Source organism: Mandrillus leucophaeus, unplaced genomic scaffold, assembly GCF_000951045.1.
Source record: "Mandrillus leucophaeus isolate KB7577 unplaced genomic scaffold, Mleu.le_1.0 Scaffold368, whole genome shotgun sequence".
Taxonomy (NCBI): Eukaryota; Metazoa; Chordata; class Mammalia; order Primates; family Cercopithecidae; genus Mandrillus; species Mandrillus leucophaeus.
Genome location: NW_012103898.1, coordinates 2377154 through 2396597, shown reverse-complemented (window position 1 = coordinate 2396597; position 19444 = coordinate 2377154). Strand labels below are relative to the sequence as shown.

Below are 19444 nucleotides of genomic sequence, written 5' to 3'. Positions count from 1 at the left end.
CATATTCTCACTCATAAGTGAGAGTTGAACAATGAGAACACCTGGACACAGGGAGGGGAACTTCACACACCAGGGCCTATCAGGGGGTGGAATCGCATTAGGAGAAATACCTAATGTACATGATGGGTTGATGGGTGCAGCAAACCACCATGGCACATGTATACTTATGTAACAAACCTGGACGTTCTGCACATGTATCCCGGAACTTAAAGTATAGTTTTCAAAAAAGAAAAATTTTAAAAAAGAACAGCACCATCATACTCACCACTGAATCACTGTTTATCCTGTTACATTTTTCATGAGAACCCAAAGGAAGAACTCCTGTCTGGTCACTATATCAGAAGTATTCTGCTTATCCTTTAACCATTGGTTTGGTTTTGATCTTACAGATATTGACCACCATTTCCTTATTGCGTTGACTGTTAGACAATTTACAATGAAGCATTGTAATCCCTGCCTCTATTTTATATTTATTTCCTTCCTGCTTCCTTTCCAACTTCTTGCTGACACTAGCTTACTTTATTTGATGAAAGTTGATTTTTGGAACAAAATAGGAATATATAAACACACCTCATTGCATTTTTGTGAGATGGTTATTAACCTTCATACAGATGAGAAAACTGACACTTGGAAACATTTAAATAAAGTATCCAAGTATGTAACATAGTTTAGTTCTTAATATTCTGCTGACTTATATTTGTGACCTGACTTTCCCCTAGGCCACACAAATTTGAGTGGAGAGATATATTTATAGTAATCATCCAAGGTTTACCCCTGTGAGCCGTGTGACCTCATGCAATCTGTCTGTGCCTGTTTCCTTATCTGTAAAATGGAAATAATAATATACTTGCCACCACGATGGTTGGGCAGATGAAGTGTTAATTTACGTAAGGTGTTTAAAACAGTTCCTGGGACATGCACAGTATGGCATTACCATCTCTGCCTCCTCCTCCTTTTCTTCCTCCCTCTCTTCCTTCTCTCTCCTTCCTCCACCTCCTTAGCTCTTGCCTCTGTTGTATATGGAGGACCTCCAGCCCCTCTCAGGGGGTCATACTTATTTCTAAGGCTCCCCAGTGAGGTCTCACGGGGGCTCACTATCAATTTATGTGCTTCCCCTCTAGCCTACTACATTGGTTTCCAGTTCCGTCAATGCTACTTGAGGGTTTCCCATCCCAGCCTTGTGTGCAACCATTGACATTTGTGACTGGGATGCTTTATTCCAATACCAAAAAACATCCAAATCCTTAAAGTGTGCTATTCCCTGGTGTCCTGGCTAAGACATTGCTTTCATGTCACAACCATGTCAGTTCTTACCACCTAAGCTCTGATGTCATACCCCCTCTGCCCAATGTTTCCTTTATCCCCTTGCTCTATGAATTGAACATCTATGTTGATGGGGCTGGACCAAAACCAATACCCTAAGCAGACACTACACATCCCTCTCCCTCCACATGCATCCTCTTCTCCCTCACGCAATATCCCCCCTTCCATTGTTCTCCTTCCATCAACTCCTCTCCCAACCAGTTCACCAGGCACCTGCCGCCATGCATGACTCCCACTTGGGATCAGCAGACAACCTCCTACAGAAGACTTGTTGTTCCCTGTGTTGGTGGGCATGCCCCAGGTAGATTACAAATTACTTGGGGTTGGAAAGCATGTCTGAGAATTCCTCACCTTCACAGCACTTAGAGTGAGACTGAGTTCGGAGGCAGCTCACAAGAGGAGTTGCTGATTGACTAGCTTTGATAGCTCATGGCTGAACCAGAATGAGAAACTTCTTTGGGGAGGAAAATATCCATTGTCTCTGGTTTGTCTGTGCCTGGTTCATTGTTTGTGTTTAATCACCCCAGATTGCTCAGGGCCATTCTAGTTTTAGCCCTGAATGTCTTGTGCCCCAGGAAGCCCCTCAGCCCTCAACAAACTGGATGGTTGGTCACCTACCACTAGGATTCCCCAGTTTGAAATATGCCCTTTACACTTGAGACAAGATGCTTCATGAATACTCTCGTTCCAAACTCTTGCCTCTGTCCTACTGCCTTGGACACACAGGCTCACATGAGTCACACCATCATTATCTGATTCCCTGTTTCCCCAGGTTGTATCAGGACATATAAATTATTGGTCCACAGTTCCTCCAGACTTAACAGCCTGTTGGAAAAAGTTCTCATCCTCTTCTCTCAGTTTTGTGACCTTCACAATTATTGCTCTTCTTGACATTTTTACTTTTCTTCAACCAGCAAAGGGCCTTGGTAGAAACACGTGCTTTCAACCACAGGAAGCTGAATTTCAGATATTGCTGACTTCTGCCTTCTGAAGCCTCGTGGAATGATCAGCACTTAATGCATTTTTGGCTACTGTATTGGATTGTCATTCGTGGAAAGCAACAGCTGAGGAAAGTCCTTGGTACATGAGCTCCTTACACCTTGTTATACTCCCACAGTCATAATTGCTTCTTTCACACTGACATCTTCAACCCTTCCACCAGTACTTGCACCCAGCATGGCCTCACCATCTGCTCATGTGACACTAACATTATGGCCTCCCTCCATGCATTCCTAAATGGAGCTGAGGAAGGCAACAGAGATGGCAAGTATGCCAGCTGGCACCAGTGACACAAACATAGACAGTGATAAATCATGTCTCAGGACAGGCAGGAAGAAGGGAGTATGTGGGTGGCTAATTTTGTGTCACCATCAGTGCAGTGAGATGGATCTCTCTGCTCACGGAGACAGAATCAATGCATGTTGTTTCTGTTCCTGCAGTATGTGCATCAGTTTCCTTTAAAAATATGGTCCCAGGAGAATGTTCAACAGAAAATCAACTAGAAATCAAAATCTGAGTTGTTCTATTTTTGCATCTGTGCATCTCTAAATAGCATTATTGGGGGACTTTCCAAGGAGTTTGAGGATTGCTTGAAAATGACAGGAAAGGCCAGGCACCGATGGCTCACGCCTGTAAACCCAGCACTTTGGGAGGCTGAGATGGGTGCATCAGTTGAGGTCAAGAGTTTGAGACCAGCCTGGTCAACATGATGAACCCTTGTCTCTACTAAAAATACAAAAAATTAGCTGGGCATGATGGCATGCACCTGTAATCCCAGCTACTGGGGAGGCGGAGGTGGCAGTGAGCTGAGATCCTGTCACTGCACTCCAGCAGTGGAAGACAGAATGAGACCCTGTCTCAAAAAAAAAAAAAAAAAAGAAAGAAAAAGAAAAATGACAGGGAAGAGTTTCTGGCTGCTCGAGGGAAGAGCCAAGGCAAGCCAAGACATGCTGGGGGGTCAGTTCTGTCACATAAGCTGCTGAAGCTCCCACCTACCACTACTACCCTTTGGGTCTCCAAGGTTCTTTACTTTATGTCCTGTAAATTTTTATCAACTTTTAATTTATTCAGTTCTGAATGCTGCTTCCAGGATTAAATCAACTAGGCAACTAGTCAAGATTTATTCTATAGAGCTCAAATTTAGGCATGTAATGCTTTCTTTGTTGTTAGATCTTCATTGATTTCAGTGTATTTGGTGTTAAGATAGTTCCATTTTCAGAGTTTCCATTCCTTGTGTTTGTCTTGAGTTCTTTTCCTAGATAGTAAGTTTTTGCTTTCCTTTACATCATTTTCACCTTTTTTAGAAAAAGGAAGTGGTAGCACAAAACTACCCATAAAATACAATCCTCTTCCCACAAAAGAGGAAGGTAGATGTCATTTTGGTTTTTATTTTTTTTTGTCCAGAAACCCCCATAGATCTTGCCTATTCCCAAGCAGATATCTCCCAAGAGCTGATGAAGCCGAGAGAGAGAAAACTGTTTCCAGCCACATGGATGAGACACACAAAAATCCCAGATCAGCCCTGTACAGGGGCACAGACAGAACTCCAGAGGCAGAGCCTTAAAACTGTTAGAAGCCTGGTGTTATTTCATCTTCAAAACATCAAGTCAACTGGCTAGGTTCCTTTCCATCAGGTCAACTCACTTAACCAGTCAAGCATAAAAGGAACAAACTTTATAGCTTTGATTTTATAAACTAGCTGCAATCAAGAGCACCTATTAGCAGGGTTAGCTTTGGAGTATCTTTCTCAATCTTATAGGAAATCTTCTCTGTTGCTATAAGGAAAATAAATCAATTGCTTCAAACAGCAGAGAAGGCTGGCATAAAGGTTGGTGATTTACATGTGACCCCAATAAACAACTCCAGCATGGGAAAACACATGGAAGTGTCCAGAGATTACTGGACAGTCCAAAGTTATGATTGGAGATCCACATCTCTGGGAGCAGAAAATGCTAGATACTAGAAGAATGTAATCCATAAACAGCCAGAAACAGGTCATGTATAAGGGCTAGTGAATGGAGAGATGGTTTGTGACCTAATTGGAATAAAAGGAAAGGTGGCAATGGATGTAGTCAAAAGGTAAACACCTTTAGATCAGATGGTTAGAAATTTGTACTTGAAGCTGGGCACAGTGGCTCATGCCTGTATAATCCCAGCACTTTGGAAGGCCGAGGTGGGTGGATCACCTGAGGTCAGGAGTTCGAAACCAGCCTGAACAACATGTTGAAACCCCATCTCTACTAAAAATACAAAAATTAGCCAGGTGTGGTGGTGTACACCTGTAATCCCGGCTACTCAGGAGGCCAAGGCAGGAGAATCACTTGAACCCAGGAGGCGGATGTTGCAGTGAGCCGAGATCGTGCCACTGTACTTCAGCCTGTGCAACAGAGCGAGACTCTGTCTCAAAAACAAAACAAAACCAAACAGAAGTTTGTACTTGAGACACATTATAACAGAGATACCGAAGAGGAAAGGCATCAGATGACCCTTAAAGATAAATGATGCTATCTGCTACTGTAGGGAAGAGTTGCAGAATTATTATCCCAGAAGTAGAGGCTGTGCTGGTTCCAGAGAATGGTTTACAGTGGGGCAGAGGGTAAAGGCTGTGCTTCAATGTTGTGGCTAAAGCAATGGATAGGAAAATGGATGAGAATGCCAAAAATTGCCTCTCTGTGCTGGCGTTTAGCTACTTTGCCTCCCCCATCACTCTCCACCTTTTCGTATAAGATGCAGTTTTAGATCCTGATACAACTCAGCTTTTGCTTTTTTTCCTACAGATCAGGAAATGTGAGTTTCTAGTCCTGGCTTTAACACTAACCAGCTGTGTGGCCTTGGATTAGTCATTCCAGGGCTGAAATAAGAACTTCAGGCTTCTTAAGCCCTGAAAAGATTATGATTTCCCTTCACTGCCTTATATGTACTTCAAAATACACACAACTTTAAGCCATAGGTATCTAAAGATGTCCTACCAAGTTCTAATGTTTTTTGCATAACTTTGATTCCTTTAAACAAATCAACATTTAAAAATATATTTTCTTCATTTTAGTTTCCCTGTTTTGTTAATGCTCAATCTAAGCACATGTTTAGTTTAATTTTTGGATAATCAGGCAGTGGTCAGTTCCACTTTCCTCATCTATGAAATAAAGGTGTCAGACAGGAAGAACTCTAAGATCTCTCCCAGCTTAAATTTCTGTAATTTCATGACCTCAGATGTATTTTCTATCTGACTTTATCACCATCTTGGCATTGGTGATTTCCAAATATGAATGGAAAAGAATGTTACCTTTCCACATCCCCTCAATTCCACATACCTGCTAAAAACTATAAACTTTAGTGAGTATCTAGGACATCTGAGTCAAAACAAAAGGATAACTGTGTCTTTTTTTTTAATGTCTAAATCTTACGAAGGGCATATTTCTATAATAAGATACGATCATCAGCAAAGTCCTTGACTTACTGGCAGAAACCATTTTGGAAAAACATAAAAGTTATGACTGATGTAGGATACCTGCCAATAACTTAGGGTATCGAAATTTCCCTTGACCCATCTAGGATTTAGCTTTCCTGCTAATTTCTTCATTTGTCCATTCCTTCGTTTACTCATGATTTACCTACCTTTCATATTTCATAAGGTGAGTCTACCTGTAATATTGTATGAAATTGCTCATGAACAGTTCTCACATCTATGTCTTGACAACTCTCTTGCCACTGCCTTTTGACTTTTCACCTCTGTCCTAAATGGCTATAGTGCCTTGGTTCCCATGCATACTCTGAGACTCTGAGAGGGTGGCAGCAGAGGCTGAAGCTCTCTACAAGCCTGGCTGGGATCTGCCTTTCAGATGGGAGCTGCTCATTATTTGCTGCAAGGTTTATAGAACAGATGTTACAAGGCAGACAAGCAAGCACACACTCCCAGAGCACGCTGCGCCAGGCACGCACACACTCGCCAATACCAATATCAGGAGAGCCGCTGCTGGGGTGATGGAGGGAGTGTGCTCTGAGGGGCAAGGGCTGCTCCGAAGCCCTGCTAATGTCTCTGTGTGGCCATGCTGTATTTTCAGCTTGTCATCATGGCTGGGACAGTGCTGCTTGCCTACTACTTCGAATGCACTGACACTTTTCAGGTGCATATCCAAGGATTCTTCTGTCAGGACGGAGACTTAATGAAGCCTTACCCAGGGACAGAAGAAGAAAGCTTCATCACCCCTCTGGTGCTCTATTGTGTGCTGGCTGCCACCCCAACTGCTATTGTAAGTACAGAAATAGACTTTCCTCTTTATTGTCAGATACCCAAGAATATTTCCTGTCTGCTTTTTCTCCTCTTTCTTCTCTTCCTCAGCATTCACCAGCAGCTTTATCAGTGGCATCCTGTTTCAGCCAAAACAGAGTGAATGGAGCTCTGCAGAAAAACTCATTAAAATGGGTCTTGTCTTATATAGGTGGCTTTGGTTTTTCGGTATCTGAATTTTAAAAAGACGGTTGTTTTTAAAAGCATGTGAGAATGTTATAAATCAACAGGTATGACTGGCTAATGTGCTAAGAACGGCTATTGTCCTCTTGAAAAAATATGCTATGAGTTGCATGTATTCAAAAGAGATTCTGAATGTAAGTGCTGGCAGTGATATAACGACTAAGATTAGAGTAGAATAGAATCCCTCAGGCCGGTATCTCCTGCTGTTCTCGTTGAACTTCCAGAGGCCAGAGATGAGATAAATTGCTTAACCTGAAGTTTGCTATGATTCATCCTTGATGACTCTGGCTCTGTTCACATTATATCACATTAAATTAAGTTGCAACTTTACCTTCATTTATTTCATTTTCTCTTCCATGAAGCAAAAAGTTGGCCACACAGTCCTCTAGAGAGATTGCTTAACAGCATAAAGTTTGCAGATCTGTGTTACCTGGTCAAGTGATTTAACACTTAGACAATTTAATTTTTATTTTAAAAATGATATTTGGGGGAGTTTTAAATTAAGTGTTTCTGCCTAAATATGCCATAAGGTCAGATGAGTCAGGATGTGATCTTAGTTTCCATTCCCCTCCTTCTCTTCTGACAGCTGACTCCCCCAACTCTCCCTCCTCCCCTACCTGCCCTCTACTCAGCAGTAATAAAAATACTGACTGGCATGCCGAGGAATACAGCAATTGCTCAGATACTCAGTTCGAATATTGTTTTTCTGTGCTAATGTTTTGCTTCCTTTCGGATGAGAAATGGAATAGAATTTTGAAGATAAATAATACGGGCATAGTAAATTCATTTGGCTCATTGATCCCAGGCTCTACAAAGCTCTCCCTTAAATGATAAGACTGCTGTAAGGACTAAGATCAGCGTTGATGAGCCACAACATGATGTATCAGAGGGGCTAAGAAACACAAGCGTTGCTGCCCAGCATACCTGGATTCACATCCTGGCTTTGGGGCAAGTCACCTCACTGTTCTCTCTCATATAAAATAAGGACAAATGAATGCTTACCTCATGCATTGTTGTGGGGCTTAGAAATTACTTAGCACAGTGCCTGGCATTTATGAAGTGGTCAGGAATTGGGAAACCAAAATCCTGGCTGGAACTGCTCTTTGCCTTCTTTGAAATCACAAACCAACTTCCTACTTCTGAAAGGAATGAAATTTCACTGAGAACCCTCATTAAGACCTCTTCTCTCCAGTTCTACAGTGAAGGGAGATATGCCCATTTCCCAGAGGAAGGCTGATGTCGGTACGCCTCTTACCAGCCTACAGAATAAGAGAAAGCACAGAAGACACTTTTCCATGTACCTCACAATGTGACACACTCCACACCCCATGTAAAACTGGAAGGCCAGACTGGGTTCTGTCTGGTATGGTTTCATGGTGGCTCTACCTGGAGGCCGCGGACTCAGTCTAGAATTGGGTCCTGGTTTCTTCCGGTCTCATAAGCATATCATTTTCCTGTGTATTCAGATAGGCAGCCTTGAGTGATCCATTGACTTACTAGCATATTTCCTCTCTTCTTCCCAGTCCCAGGAAATTTCATTTATCATTGCCTAGGTTCTCCTTTACTTTTTATAATTATAGAGATTGTTTTACATTTTAAAAAATATAGGAAAAACAAAGGAAATAGATTAATAAAAATTGTGAGCAGCAAGTTAGAATCAGAAAATAGAATTAATAAATTAAATGTAAATCTGCCTGGCTAGTCTATTCATAGAAAGGCAGACATACAAATACAGTTAAGAAAACATATACTCAAAAGCAAAAATAAATAAAAATATAAACTTAAGACTTGTTTAAGTTGTATGTACAATTGTGTGCCAATAAATGCTTATATCTCAATAACAGTGATGCCTTATATCAAAATTTTTTTAAAACATGTAGCAAAGCTGAATATATGAATGCCAACAGAATAAAATTTTAAACATGCCAAAATTTATCTCAAAAAATAGTACTCAGGACACATAGTTGTGGAATAGTTTTCCTCAAACATTTGAGGAATAAAAAAATCTCAAACTATATAAAATGTTTCAAGGCCTCTTCATAAATGAAAAACTTTTCCATGCATATTATAAACAAGAAAAATATGGATGTCAAGAACTTGGAAAGTGAGTCCACATAAATACCCACAAAAGCACCCCAAATAGTAACAATAATCTCACTCAGCAGTGTTGATACAAGCATATAGAAACAAACTGGTAGATTTGCCTACATAAGAATAAAAATTTCTATCAGAAGTAAAGACTGCAAAAAAGTTTGCCACATAGGAGACTCAAATGTAAATACCCTTAATACTAAAAAGGATGAGCTTCCCAAAATCAAAATGAGAGAGGACAAGAATAGACAACTAACAACCAGCAATCAATAGACTATGTGCAGATAAATATTTCCAAACTCATCAGTAGAATCATTTTTTAAAGGATACAGCATTTTTCTCATATAAAATTGGCAAATGTTTTCCAGGAACTTAGTCTATGTTGATGAATGTAGAGCCTTTCCTGTAATACTAGTCAAAGCGTAAACTAATATTTTCTTTCTGAAGAGTAGTTTGTTAAAGATGTATTAAGAGCATAATAAACTTCAGACCCACTCATTAATTACATTTTCTAGATTTATAAAAATACAAAGATTTGTATATAGGGATGTTCATGTCAGTAATAGTTTTAATAATGAGAAACTTGGAACTAGCTAAATATGCAATACCAGAAGATTAGTTTAATACATTATGTGCCAGCCATGTTTTTGAAACACCTTAAGTAGTGATGGAACATGTTTGTAATTTAGTATTAGGATTTTTAAGGCCAAAAAATTGTATACAGTATTGTGGGTGAGATCTTTTTCTCTTCCGTAAGATAATCTGACCTCATAATTTTCTGCCTCTGTTTCCCTAGAAAAAGATAATATGTATCAATTATATCACTAGGTAAAATCGAGCCCTTATTGGTGAATTGCATCTATTCTCAGATAATTGTTATAACCTGAGAGAGTGCTTCTGCTATGACTTCCAATAATAGTGACTCTGGTAACTTGGTGTATCTATTGTGGGACCCTGGAAACTATGCCTATGGAGCTGTTACATCATATATTGACTCCTATAGGGCATGTGGCTTTTCAGCCAGGGTAACTCCTGCATCCTCTGAAATGTATGTAGCCTCCATGCACCTGAGCTGTATTGCTCTGCTGGACCACTGCAAGGACATGTGCTAAAGATAAATAGGTAATGCTACCCTGCCGGCAAGTTGTGGTTTCTTCCAAGTGGACCAGCACCAAATGTAGTCTGTGGGTCTGAATATTTAATAGATCCTAAAAAGATACATTGTAGATAATGCAAGTATAATCCCAAATTTATAATTATAAAAGGAATAGAAAGAAACTAAACATTTTCAACTATTATTTCTGAATGGTAATGTTAGTTTTTCTTCATTTATACTTTTATATATTTCTTTCCAAATTCTACATGAATGCATATTATTTTTAAACCAAAGACATACCTCTAAAACAAATTTTATAGTCCATTTATTTTGGCAATGATTACAAAATGACAAAACTTTAATAAGCCTTGAAAATGGCAATTCTAATAAAAACACACATCACCAAAACTTTACAAAGGATTTTCTCGTCACCTATCAAGTGATAGGTCTTCTTTCATGTTAAGATTTTCAGCGGAAGCTCTTCTCCAGGCTACAGCTTTTGATCTTATCTCTTCCATTAATTCATTTTCCCCAAATGACACTAATTGAAATGTAGAACAACTGCTCCCATGGAAGTCAAGGTGATATGGGCTGTGGACACAGCACAAAGCACCTACACTTCTATTGTAGTTCTCAATTAGGAAACCCTGATTTGGTTTTTCATTCCTTTGCTTCTCTGGGTAACAAATATGACTGATAATACTGACAAACCCCCAAATATATTCCATCAGTGATGTTCACAAGAATAACATCTTTTAATATACTTATATTGTGCGAGGATGACCTAATTTATCCTCAGAACTGCCAAAGAACATAGAGAAAGTGTGTGGTCCAATTTCTTTCATTTTGAGTTGAGACTGTTGAGACTCAAGTTGGTTAGATGATTTGCTGAAGGTTCCACCTAGTTCTGTACATGATTAGACAGCCACTCATTTAGTTCCACTTACTTTCCTCACAAATGAGTGGCATTGCTAGGAACCAGGGATGATTGCAGCTGACAGGTCAATGGCAAAGAACAACATGGCCTTCCTACCCTGCTAATGGTGCTTGATTTTCCCTCAAGACCTAAAAATACATGAACATCAGCAAGATAGAAAACAGAAGAACTTTTCTGATAATACTCAGGGAAGTTTCGTGGGAACAGTTTCCTGGGAACAAGGAGCTGCATTCACTTCTCCTGTCCCATCTTGGTGAGGTATGACCTCTTACAGCTCCCAAGTGCCCACCTCAGCACACACCCCTGCTTCTGAGTATGCATTCTCCACTCTCCTCACAATGTAGTCATCTTTTCCCAGGTTTGATAAGACTAGAGAGGCAGGTCTCATTTCACAGCTCTGCCCCCAGTAACTGTGTGACCTCTGATAAGTCATGTTCCCTCTGTGGGTTCAGTTTCCTCATCTGTACCTAAAAGAAAGGGTTAGGCTAAATGATCTCTAAGAACCTACCAGTTCCCGGATTCCATGAAAACTGAAAAAGGAACATTCTGATCGGAAGCTAACATTTGGAGTCTTCCAAACTCCCGAGTCACGACTTTCTGGAGTTTGATTTTGCACCTCTGTGCTGGATTAAGTGTTTCACAGAACTGCACAGTTGTTTATTCCTTCTTAAAACCATTTCCTGTTCTCTATGGAGTATAATGAAGTCGTAACTCCTCTCGGATGATCTGTGAGACACTAATATCAAATCTCAAAAGTGTAGCTCAATGTGGACTTGTCTGTCCTTGGTTTTCTGTGCACCCTCAAGTACATTAACCATGGAAGAACCTAGCACCCTACAGTGCTGCGTGTCTGCAGATGGGCATTAATGACCCCCATTCACCACTGCAGGGGTGCACAAGAAATGCTTGAGGGGAAAGACTCTGCTGTATTTTCAACCTGTCATTTCCTATTTCTCCTTTTGTGCTTTGCTGTCAGAAAAGATCAGCATCATATTGAGACACGGCCACATGGGATTAACTGCAAAAGGCCAAGGCCACTGCTGTCCCAGATCTTCAGGAAAGGTTAGAGCATGGGGGATTTACTGTGTCCCCGTTTAGCCCAAAGTGACAACCTATGCTTGAAAGAAATCTGCAGGGTATGTTCTGACCACCTGGAAACCCTAGCTAACTACTGCCTCGGGCCTTCTGAATAAACTCATACACTCAGAGTCAAAGGAAGAGAGCCTGTTTGGATAAGAGGATTTACTCAGCAGAGAATCTGATTTACCCTCATTTTATCTCAGCCCCAGCAGCACAAGGCATGAAAAAAATGGCTATTAAACCTTTTTTCTTGGCCTCACAACGAAGTGACAGGGGAGTATTTAGTATTGAAGCAGCAGAACATTTGACTTCCAGCCCGAGGATTGAAATAGCTCACATTTTGTATGCAAGTGTGCACGCATGCATTACAAGACTCATCTAGAATTTCCTAGGAAAGGAAGAGACAAACACAACTTGAGAGAAAGGCACAATTTGGAGGAAATTGTGACTCTTCATTTGGGGGTTTCTGGGCTGTAAGCTCTTCCAGCAAATGTAAAAACCCAGAGCACAGTGCAGATCACAAAGTGGGCTCTCAATAATGCAAGCCTGTTGGCTGGCTGACGAGGGGTGCAGCTGCCGAAGCAAAGGAGACATTGTAGGGTCTTGTACTTCCTCATAATCTGCCTTTTCCAGGCTCTGAACAACCTCATCTGTTGAAACTCTTTATAACATTTTATAATTCACATCTTTTTCCCTTTTGTACATTATCACATGACTTCCTTTTTTGAAAAAAAAAAAATTTCACCATGACTACATTTTCTTTGTTGCTAATATATTCAGTGTTTATAATTTACATTTTTCTAGAAAAGATTTCTAGATATGCCCATTAATTATTGTGGATTTTTTTAAAAACTTAAAGCCATTTTCTCTCTATATGCAGATGACTGCTCCAAATCTCCTTTAGAGATTGTTTTTCCCCTGACATCATTCCACCAAGAGATATGCTTTCCATCTTCAATATACGCCTCCTAATAATTGACGACTAGATGATTATGTTAAGCAACTTGACAATTTGTTCCTTGGAAAGAATATTGTTTGCCTAAAAATATGTGATTTTCAGTGCATTTTACTTTTTACTGAAAGCAGTATTTTAGCTAACTCATTTTAAATTCCCATTTCCCTTGTATTCACTGTTCAGAAAAAAAAAGATATAAGAGAACACTGTGCTTTGGAAATATATGATACCGCCTTGGTGCTGTATTTTATATCAAGTGTCAACTAAAGACACCTTCTGAATGGGTGGATGTGGCCTCTGGAGTAAGACCAGTAGAGAGGCTTCAGTTTACAAGAACATTTATTATCCCATTTACTGAACTATTTTCAGAATCATCCAAACAGCCTCAGTTCCATTTAAGCCTTGAGCTTTGAAACGCATAGGAAGTGTCTAGAGCTGAATTGCATCAATGTGTAATAAAGCAGAAGTCAAGAGCTCTTGAACTAGCCAAAGCTCAGCAAGTAAGGGGACAGGAAGCTCTCTGCAGATCTGGGGTTATCAATGTGACAGCACTCATCAGGAAAGATTAAAGCAGAGCATGGAGACATTGGCAGTTAGGACTAGCAGCAGGGTCTGTAGGTTGAAAATCTCCTGGGTGACTTTTAAACAAAATTTAAAACAAAAACAATTTCTGCCTTCTTAGAGATGCTTATTACTATTGAAGCCTCTCAGGGAGAATATTAGAAGTCTCTAAAAATCCGTAAGACTGAGAGCCCTGAAACTACTTAGAGACTAATATTGGGGAGTATATAAAGAACTCTCTCCTCTTCCTCAGAGTGTTAGACTATCCAGGGTGTGGGCAAAGTTTGATCACCAGCCTCTGCTGTCATTTAAGAACCCAAAGTGACAGAGATATCAGGAAATGTGATGACTCTGGGGTGGGCTGTGTCTACTTTGCTTTCAGGGAAGGTTACCTGGTGTGAGGGTAAAGGGCCATGGGATTGTAGAAGGAAATTATGGCTGAAGGAAGAAGCAATTCAAGAAATCATGCTTGCCTTGGAGAGCTTAACTGACTGAACTGAGATTGAAGCCCAGTTATGTGAATTCAGTTTCCCTTAACAAAACAAGCCCTCTCTTTTTAGCTCCTATCATAATGGCAAAGATGTTGGAAGTGAAAAAAAAGCGCCTTAGGGATCCTGTAGTTAAAACTTCTTCATTTTACAGATGAGAAACTGACACCCAAACAGGTCAAGCAACTAGTCCAAAATTAAACTCCTGGTTAGGGCAGAGCTGAGCTAGAATTACACGATATTTCCTTACTCCAGGACTAGGCACAATGATTTCTTTCTCTTGTTTCAACACACATTCTTGCTTGGGTAGACAAGCAAGTACAAACAGAAAACAGGATAGGTATCTATTGCTTTTACATTCACTTTTTAATTCTCTCAACAACTATGTAATATAGTCACTATGTTCATATTCAAATCATTAGAAAAACAAAAACTGAACCTCAAAAAGTTTCCATTACTTACCCAAAGTCACACATCAATAAATGAAAGAGCTGAGATTTCAACTCCAAAGCCTGCATTCAGCAAACAGCAAAAACGTCAATATTGCCCAGTACTAGAGCTACAACTAGCGTATGTATGACCTTAAAATATGTATTCCGGGAATTCTAAATGCCCTTTTAAATTGTAACCACATATAACATGCAGTGAAATTTCCTTACAATATAAAATTATAATGTATCTTTCAATGACTAGTTTTTTTCCACAGACTGCTTATATTCTGAAATCTAAAAACTTCCTCTAAACTTTTTTATTTATATCAGTTATTTGTTGCATACCACATGTTTTTAAAAATATTTGTGAAGAGGAGGGATGGAACAAGATGGTGGAATAGTACTATCCAGTAATCATACCCCCTGCAACTGAAATATCAACTTGAACAACTATCCATGCACTAAAACATTAATGCCTTCACAAGAGCTAAGGCAACCAGGTGAGAGATCAGAGTAACTGGTTGAAGCACAACAATAATAAAAGTTGCATTGAAAATGGTAGAAAGGAGAGTTTTATATTACCTGCACCACCCCTCCCCCAACCATCACAACACTGAGAGAGACACCATCCACATGGGGTAAAGAGAGGAGTGTGAGAACAGGACTTTGCCTTGGACCCCAACCCTGGGCCCACCACAGTAAAATCCAGCATCAGGCAGGCTAGCAGGCACCCACAGCCCCTGACTCCAGGGTAGTACCCACAAACTGAGTCCCAGTGCTGGGTGGGACCATGCAGTCCCAGACTTCAATCCTGTGAGGCAGATTTGATCTCTGAATTGAACTACCACTGGCTTTACTTCAGTGTCTATAGGATCTGGACAGGCCTAAGCAGCCCCAGGTTTTGGGCACACCCCACCCCTGTAGTGACCCTGGGATTCAGAACCAAACTCAATGGCCTGCCCAAACTCTCTGAATGGGCTGTCGAAGAGCTTTTCCAGACAAAGCCAATTTGCAAAGACTGGAATAAGTACCTACTTCTACAAATGTGTATATATCAATACACAGCCCCAAGAACAATCAGTATAACGTGACATCACCAAAGGGACAAAATAAAATACTGCTAACTGACCCTAAAGAAATAGAGATGTTTGAACTTGCTGACAAGGAATTCAGAATAACTGTTTTTTAAGGAAGTTCAATGAACTTCAAGAAAATACAGAAGAACAATGCAAGTAAATGAGGAAAACAATAAGTGAACGGAATGAGAAATTTAACATTATATTGGACATTACATTTAGCATTATATAATTATAAAGGGGTTAATTCAGTAAGAGAATATAACAATTGTAAATACATATGTACCCAGCACTGGGGCATGCAAATATGCAAAGCAAAAAATTGTTAGAGCCAGAGAGATAGACCTCAGTGCAAAAATAGCTGGAGATTTCACCACCCCACTTTCAGCATTGGACAGATAGTCCAGACAGAAAATCAATAAAGGAACATTGATTTCAATATGTATTATAGACCAAATGGACTTGATATTTGCAAAACATTTCACCCAATGGCTACACAATACACATTCTCTTCCTTAGCACATAGATTATTCTCAAGGACAGGTAATATCTTAGGACATTAAAAAGTCTTAAATTCAAAAAAATTGAAATCATATCAAGTATATTCTCTGACCACAATGGAATAAAACTAGAAATCAATAGTAAGAGAAATGTTGGAAACTATACAAACACATGGAAATTAAACAATATGCTCCTGAATGACCAGTGGATCAATGAATAAGAAGGAAGTTAAGAAATATCATGAATCAAATGAAAATAGAAACACAACATACCACAATGTATGGAATCGAGCAAAAGCAGTGTTAGGAGGGAATTTTATAGCAATAAACCCCTACAGCAAAAAGGTAGAAAAACATTAAACAAACAGTCTAATGATATATCTGAAAGAACCAGAAAAACAAGGGCAAACCAAACCCAAAATTATGAGAATAATAAAGATTGGAGCAGAAATAAATGAAATATATAAAATAATACAAAAGATGGATGAAATGAAATGTTGGTTTTTTTCAAAAGATAATTGACAAACATTCAGCCAGACCAGACAAAAACAAATGACTCAAATAAAATCAGAGATGAAAAAGGAGACATTGCAATTGATACCACAGAAATTAGAAAGATGCTTAGAGACTACTATGAGCAGCTATAGGCCAATAAATTGCAAAACCTAGAGAAAATGGATAAACTCTAGACATATAAAACTTACCAAGATTGAACCATGAAGAAATCCAAAACTTGAATAGATCAATAACAAGTAATAAGATCAAAGTCATAATAAAAAGTTTTTCAGCAAAGAAAAACCCAAGACCTGATGGTTTCACTATTGAATTTTACCAAACATTTAAAGAAGAACTAATAACAATTCTACTCAAACTGTTCTGCAAAATAGAGGAGCAAAGAATACTTCCAAACTTACTCTATGAGGCCACTATTGCCCTTATACCAAAACCAGACAAAGACACATCAAAAAAAGGAAAAGTACAGGCCAATATCCCTAATGAACAAGAGTGTAAAAATCTTCAACAGAATACTAGCAAACAGAATTCAACAACATATTAAAAAGATCATTTATCATGGCCAAGTAGGATTTATCCCAAGGATGCAAGAATTGTTCAACATATTCAAATCAATCAATGTGATACATCATATCATCAGAATGAAGAAAAAAATGATCATTTCCATTAATGCTGAAAAAAGTATTTGATAAAATTCAGCATCCTTTCATAATAAAAACCTCATAAAACTGAGTGTAGAAGGAACATACCTCAACACAACAAAAGCCATATGAAACAGACTCACAGCTAAATACCATACTGAATGGGCAAAAACTGAAAACCTTTCCTCTAAGATCTGGACCATGATAAGGAATCCCACTTTCACCACTATTATTCAATATAGGACTGGAAGTGCTAGCTAGATCAATCAGACAAAAGAAAGAAATAGCATCTAAATTGGACAGGAAGTCAAATTATCCTTCCTTGCAGATTATATGATCTTATATTTGGAAAAACCTAAAGACTCCACCAAAAAAAAACTATTAGAACTGATAAATGAATTCAATAAAATTGCAAGATACAAAATGAACCAACCAAAAATGGTAGCATTTCTATATGCCAACAATGAACAATCTGAAAAATCGAGAAAATAATCCTATTTACAATAGCTACGAATAAAATAAAATACCTAGGAATAAACTTAATCAAATAAGTGAAAGAGCTCTACAATGAAACTCCAAAACACTAATGCAAAAAATTGAGGACACAAAAAATGGAAAGATATTTCATATTTGTGGATTAGAAGAATATTGTTAAAATGCCCACACTACCCAAAGTGATCCACAGATTCAGTGCAATTCCTATAAAAATACCAATGATGTTCTTCAAAAAAATAGAAAAGAAATAATTCTGACATTTATATGACATCACAAAAGACCCAGAATAGCCAAAGCTATCTTGAGCAAAAATAACAAAACTGGAGGAATCATATTACCTGACTTAAAATTATACTACAGAGCTATAGTAACCAACACAGCATGGTGCTGCCATGAAAACAGACACATAAACCAATGGAACAGAATAGAGAACCCAGAAATTAATAAAATAAGAAGAAATAGAGACTAGAAAAAAAATAGAGAAGAACAAAATGAAGAGTTGCTTTTTTGAAAAGATAGACTAAATTTACAAAACTTTAGACTAAGAAAAAAGAGAAGATTCAAAATCAGAGAAAGGAAACATTACAACTGATACTACAGAAATACAAAGGATAATATTAGACTATTATGAACAATGATACACCAACAAATTGGATAACCTAGAAGAAACAGAAAAGTTTCTGGATACATACACACCCCCAAGATTAAATCATGAAGAAATAGAAATTCCAAACAAACTAATAACAAATTAGGAGATTGAATCAATAATATACAGTCTCCCAGCAAAGAAAAGCCCAGGAGCCAACAGCTTTGCTGCTGAATTCTACAAAACATTTAAAGTAAAACTAATATAAAACCTTTTCCAGCTCTCTCCCAAAAAAAATTGAAAGGGAGGGACTACTTCCAAATTCATTTTACAAGGTCAGCATTACCCTAATACCAAAGCCAGAGAAGGACACAACAACAACAATACTGGTCAACATTCCTGATGAACATAGATACAAAGATCCTCAAAAAACCTAACAAATCAAACTTAACAGACATTTTAAAAGACCATTTACCATGATCATGTGGGATTCATCCCAGGGGGGCAAGGATGGTTCAACATACACAAATCAATAAATGTAGTACATCACTTTAAAAGAATGAGAAACAAAACCTATATGAGTATTTCAATAAATGCAAAAAAAGATTTTACAAAATTCACTATCCTTTTATGATTTAAAAAACCCTCAACAAATTAGGTATAAAGAAATGTAACTCAATACAATAAAGGCCATATGTGGTAAACCCACAGCTAAATTCATATTCAATGAAGAAAAGTTGAAAGGTTTTTCTGTAAGATGAGGAGTAAGACAAGGGTAACTCTCACCACTTCTATTCAACATAGTACTAAAAGCCCTAGCCACAGCAATTTGGCAAGAGAAAGACAGACAAGACATTCAAATTGGAAGCAAAAACATTAAATTGTCCTTGTTTGCATATGACATATATAGAAAACCCTGAAGACTCTGCTGAAAAACTGTTAGAATAAACTAGTTCAGTAAATTTGCAGGATGAAAAACAAAATACAAAAATCCGTAGCATTTCTATATATTAACTGCAAGCTATCTGAAAAAAATTAAATAATAATCCTATTTATAATAGCTACAAAAATACTTAGGAATAAACTTGACCAAAGAGATGAAAAGTATCTACAATGAAAACTATAAAATGTTGATAAGGGAGATTGAAGAGGATGCAAAAGAATGTAAAGATATTCTATGTTCATGGATTGGAAGAATTAA

At 38.5% G+C, this 19444-nt stretch overlaps 1 protein-coding gene across 3 annotated transcripts in view; it reads left to right on the top strand.

Moving 5' to 3' along the window:
* LOC105546770 (lipid phosphate phosphatase-related protein type 1) overlaps window positions 1–19444 on the top strand; it is a 309015-nt gene that overhangs the window by 249235 nt on the left and 40336 nt on the right. For all 3 annotated transcript variants that reach the window (XM_011990053.1, XM_011990055.1, XM_011990054.1), the window contains one exon: window positions 6384–6572. In XM_011990053.1, the coding sequence (XP_011845443.1) occupies window positions 6384–6572 (189 nt within the window). The remainder of the gene's footprint in view (window positions 1–6383; window positions 6573–19444) is intronic.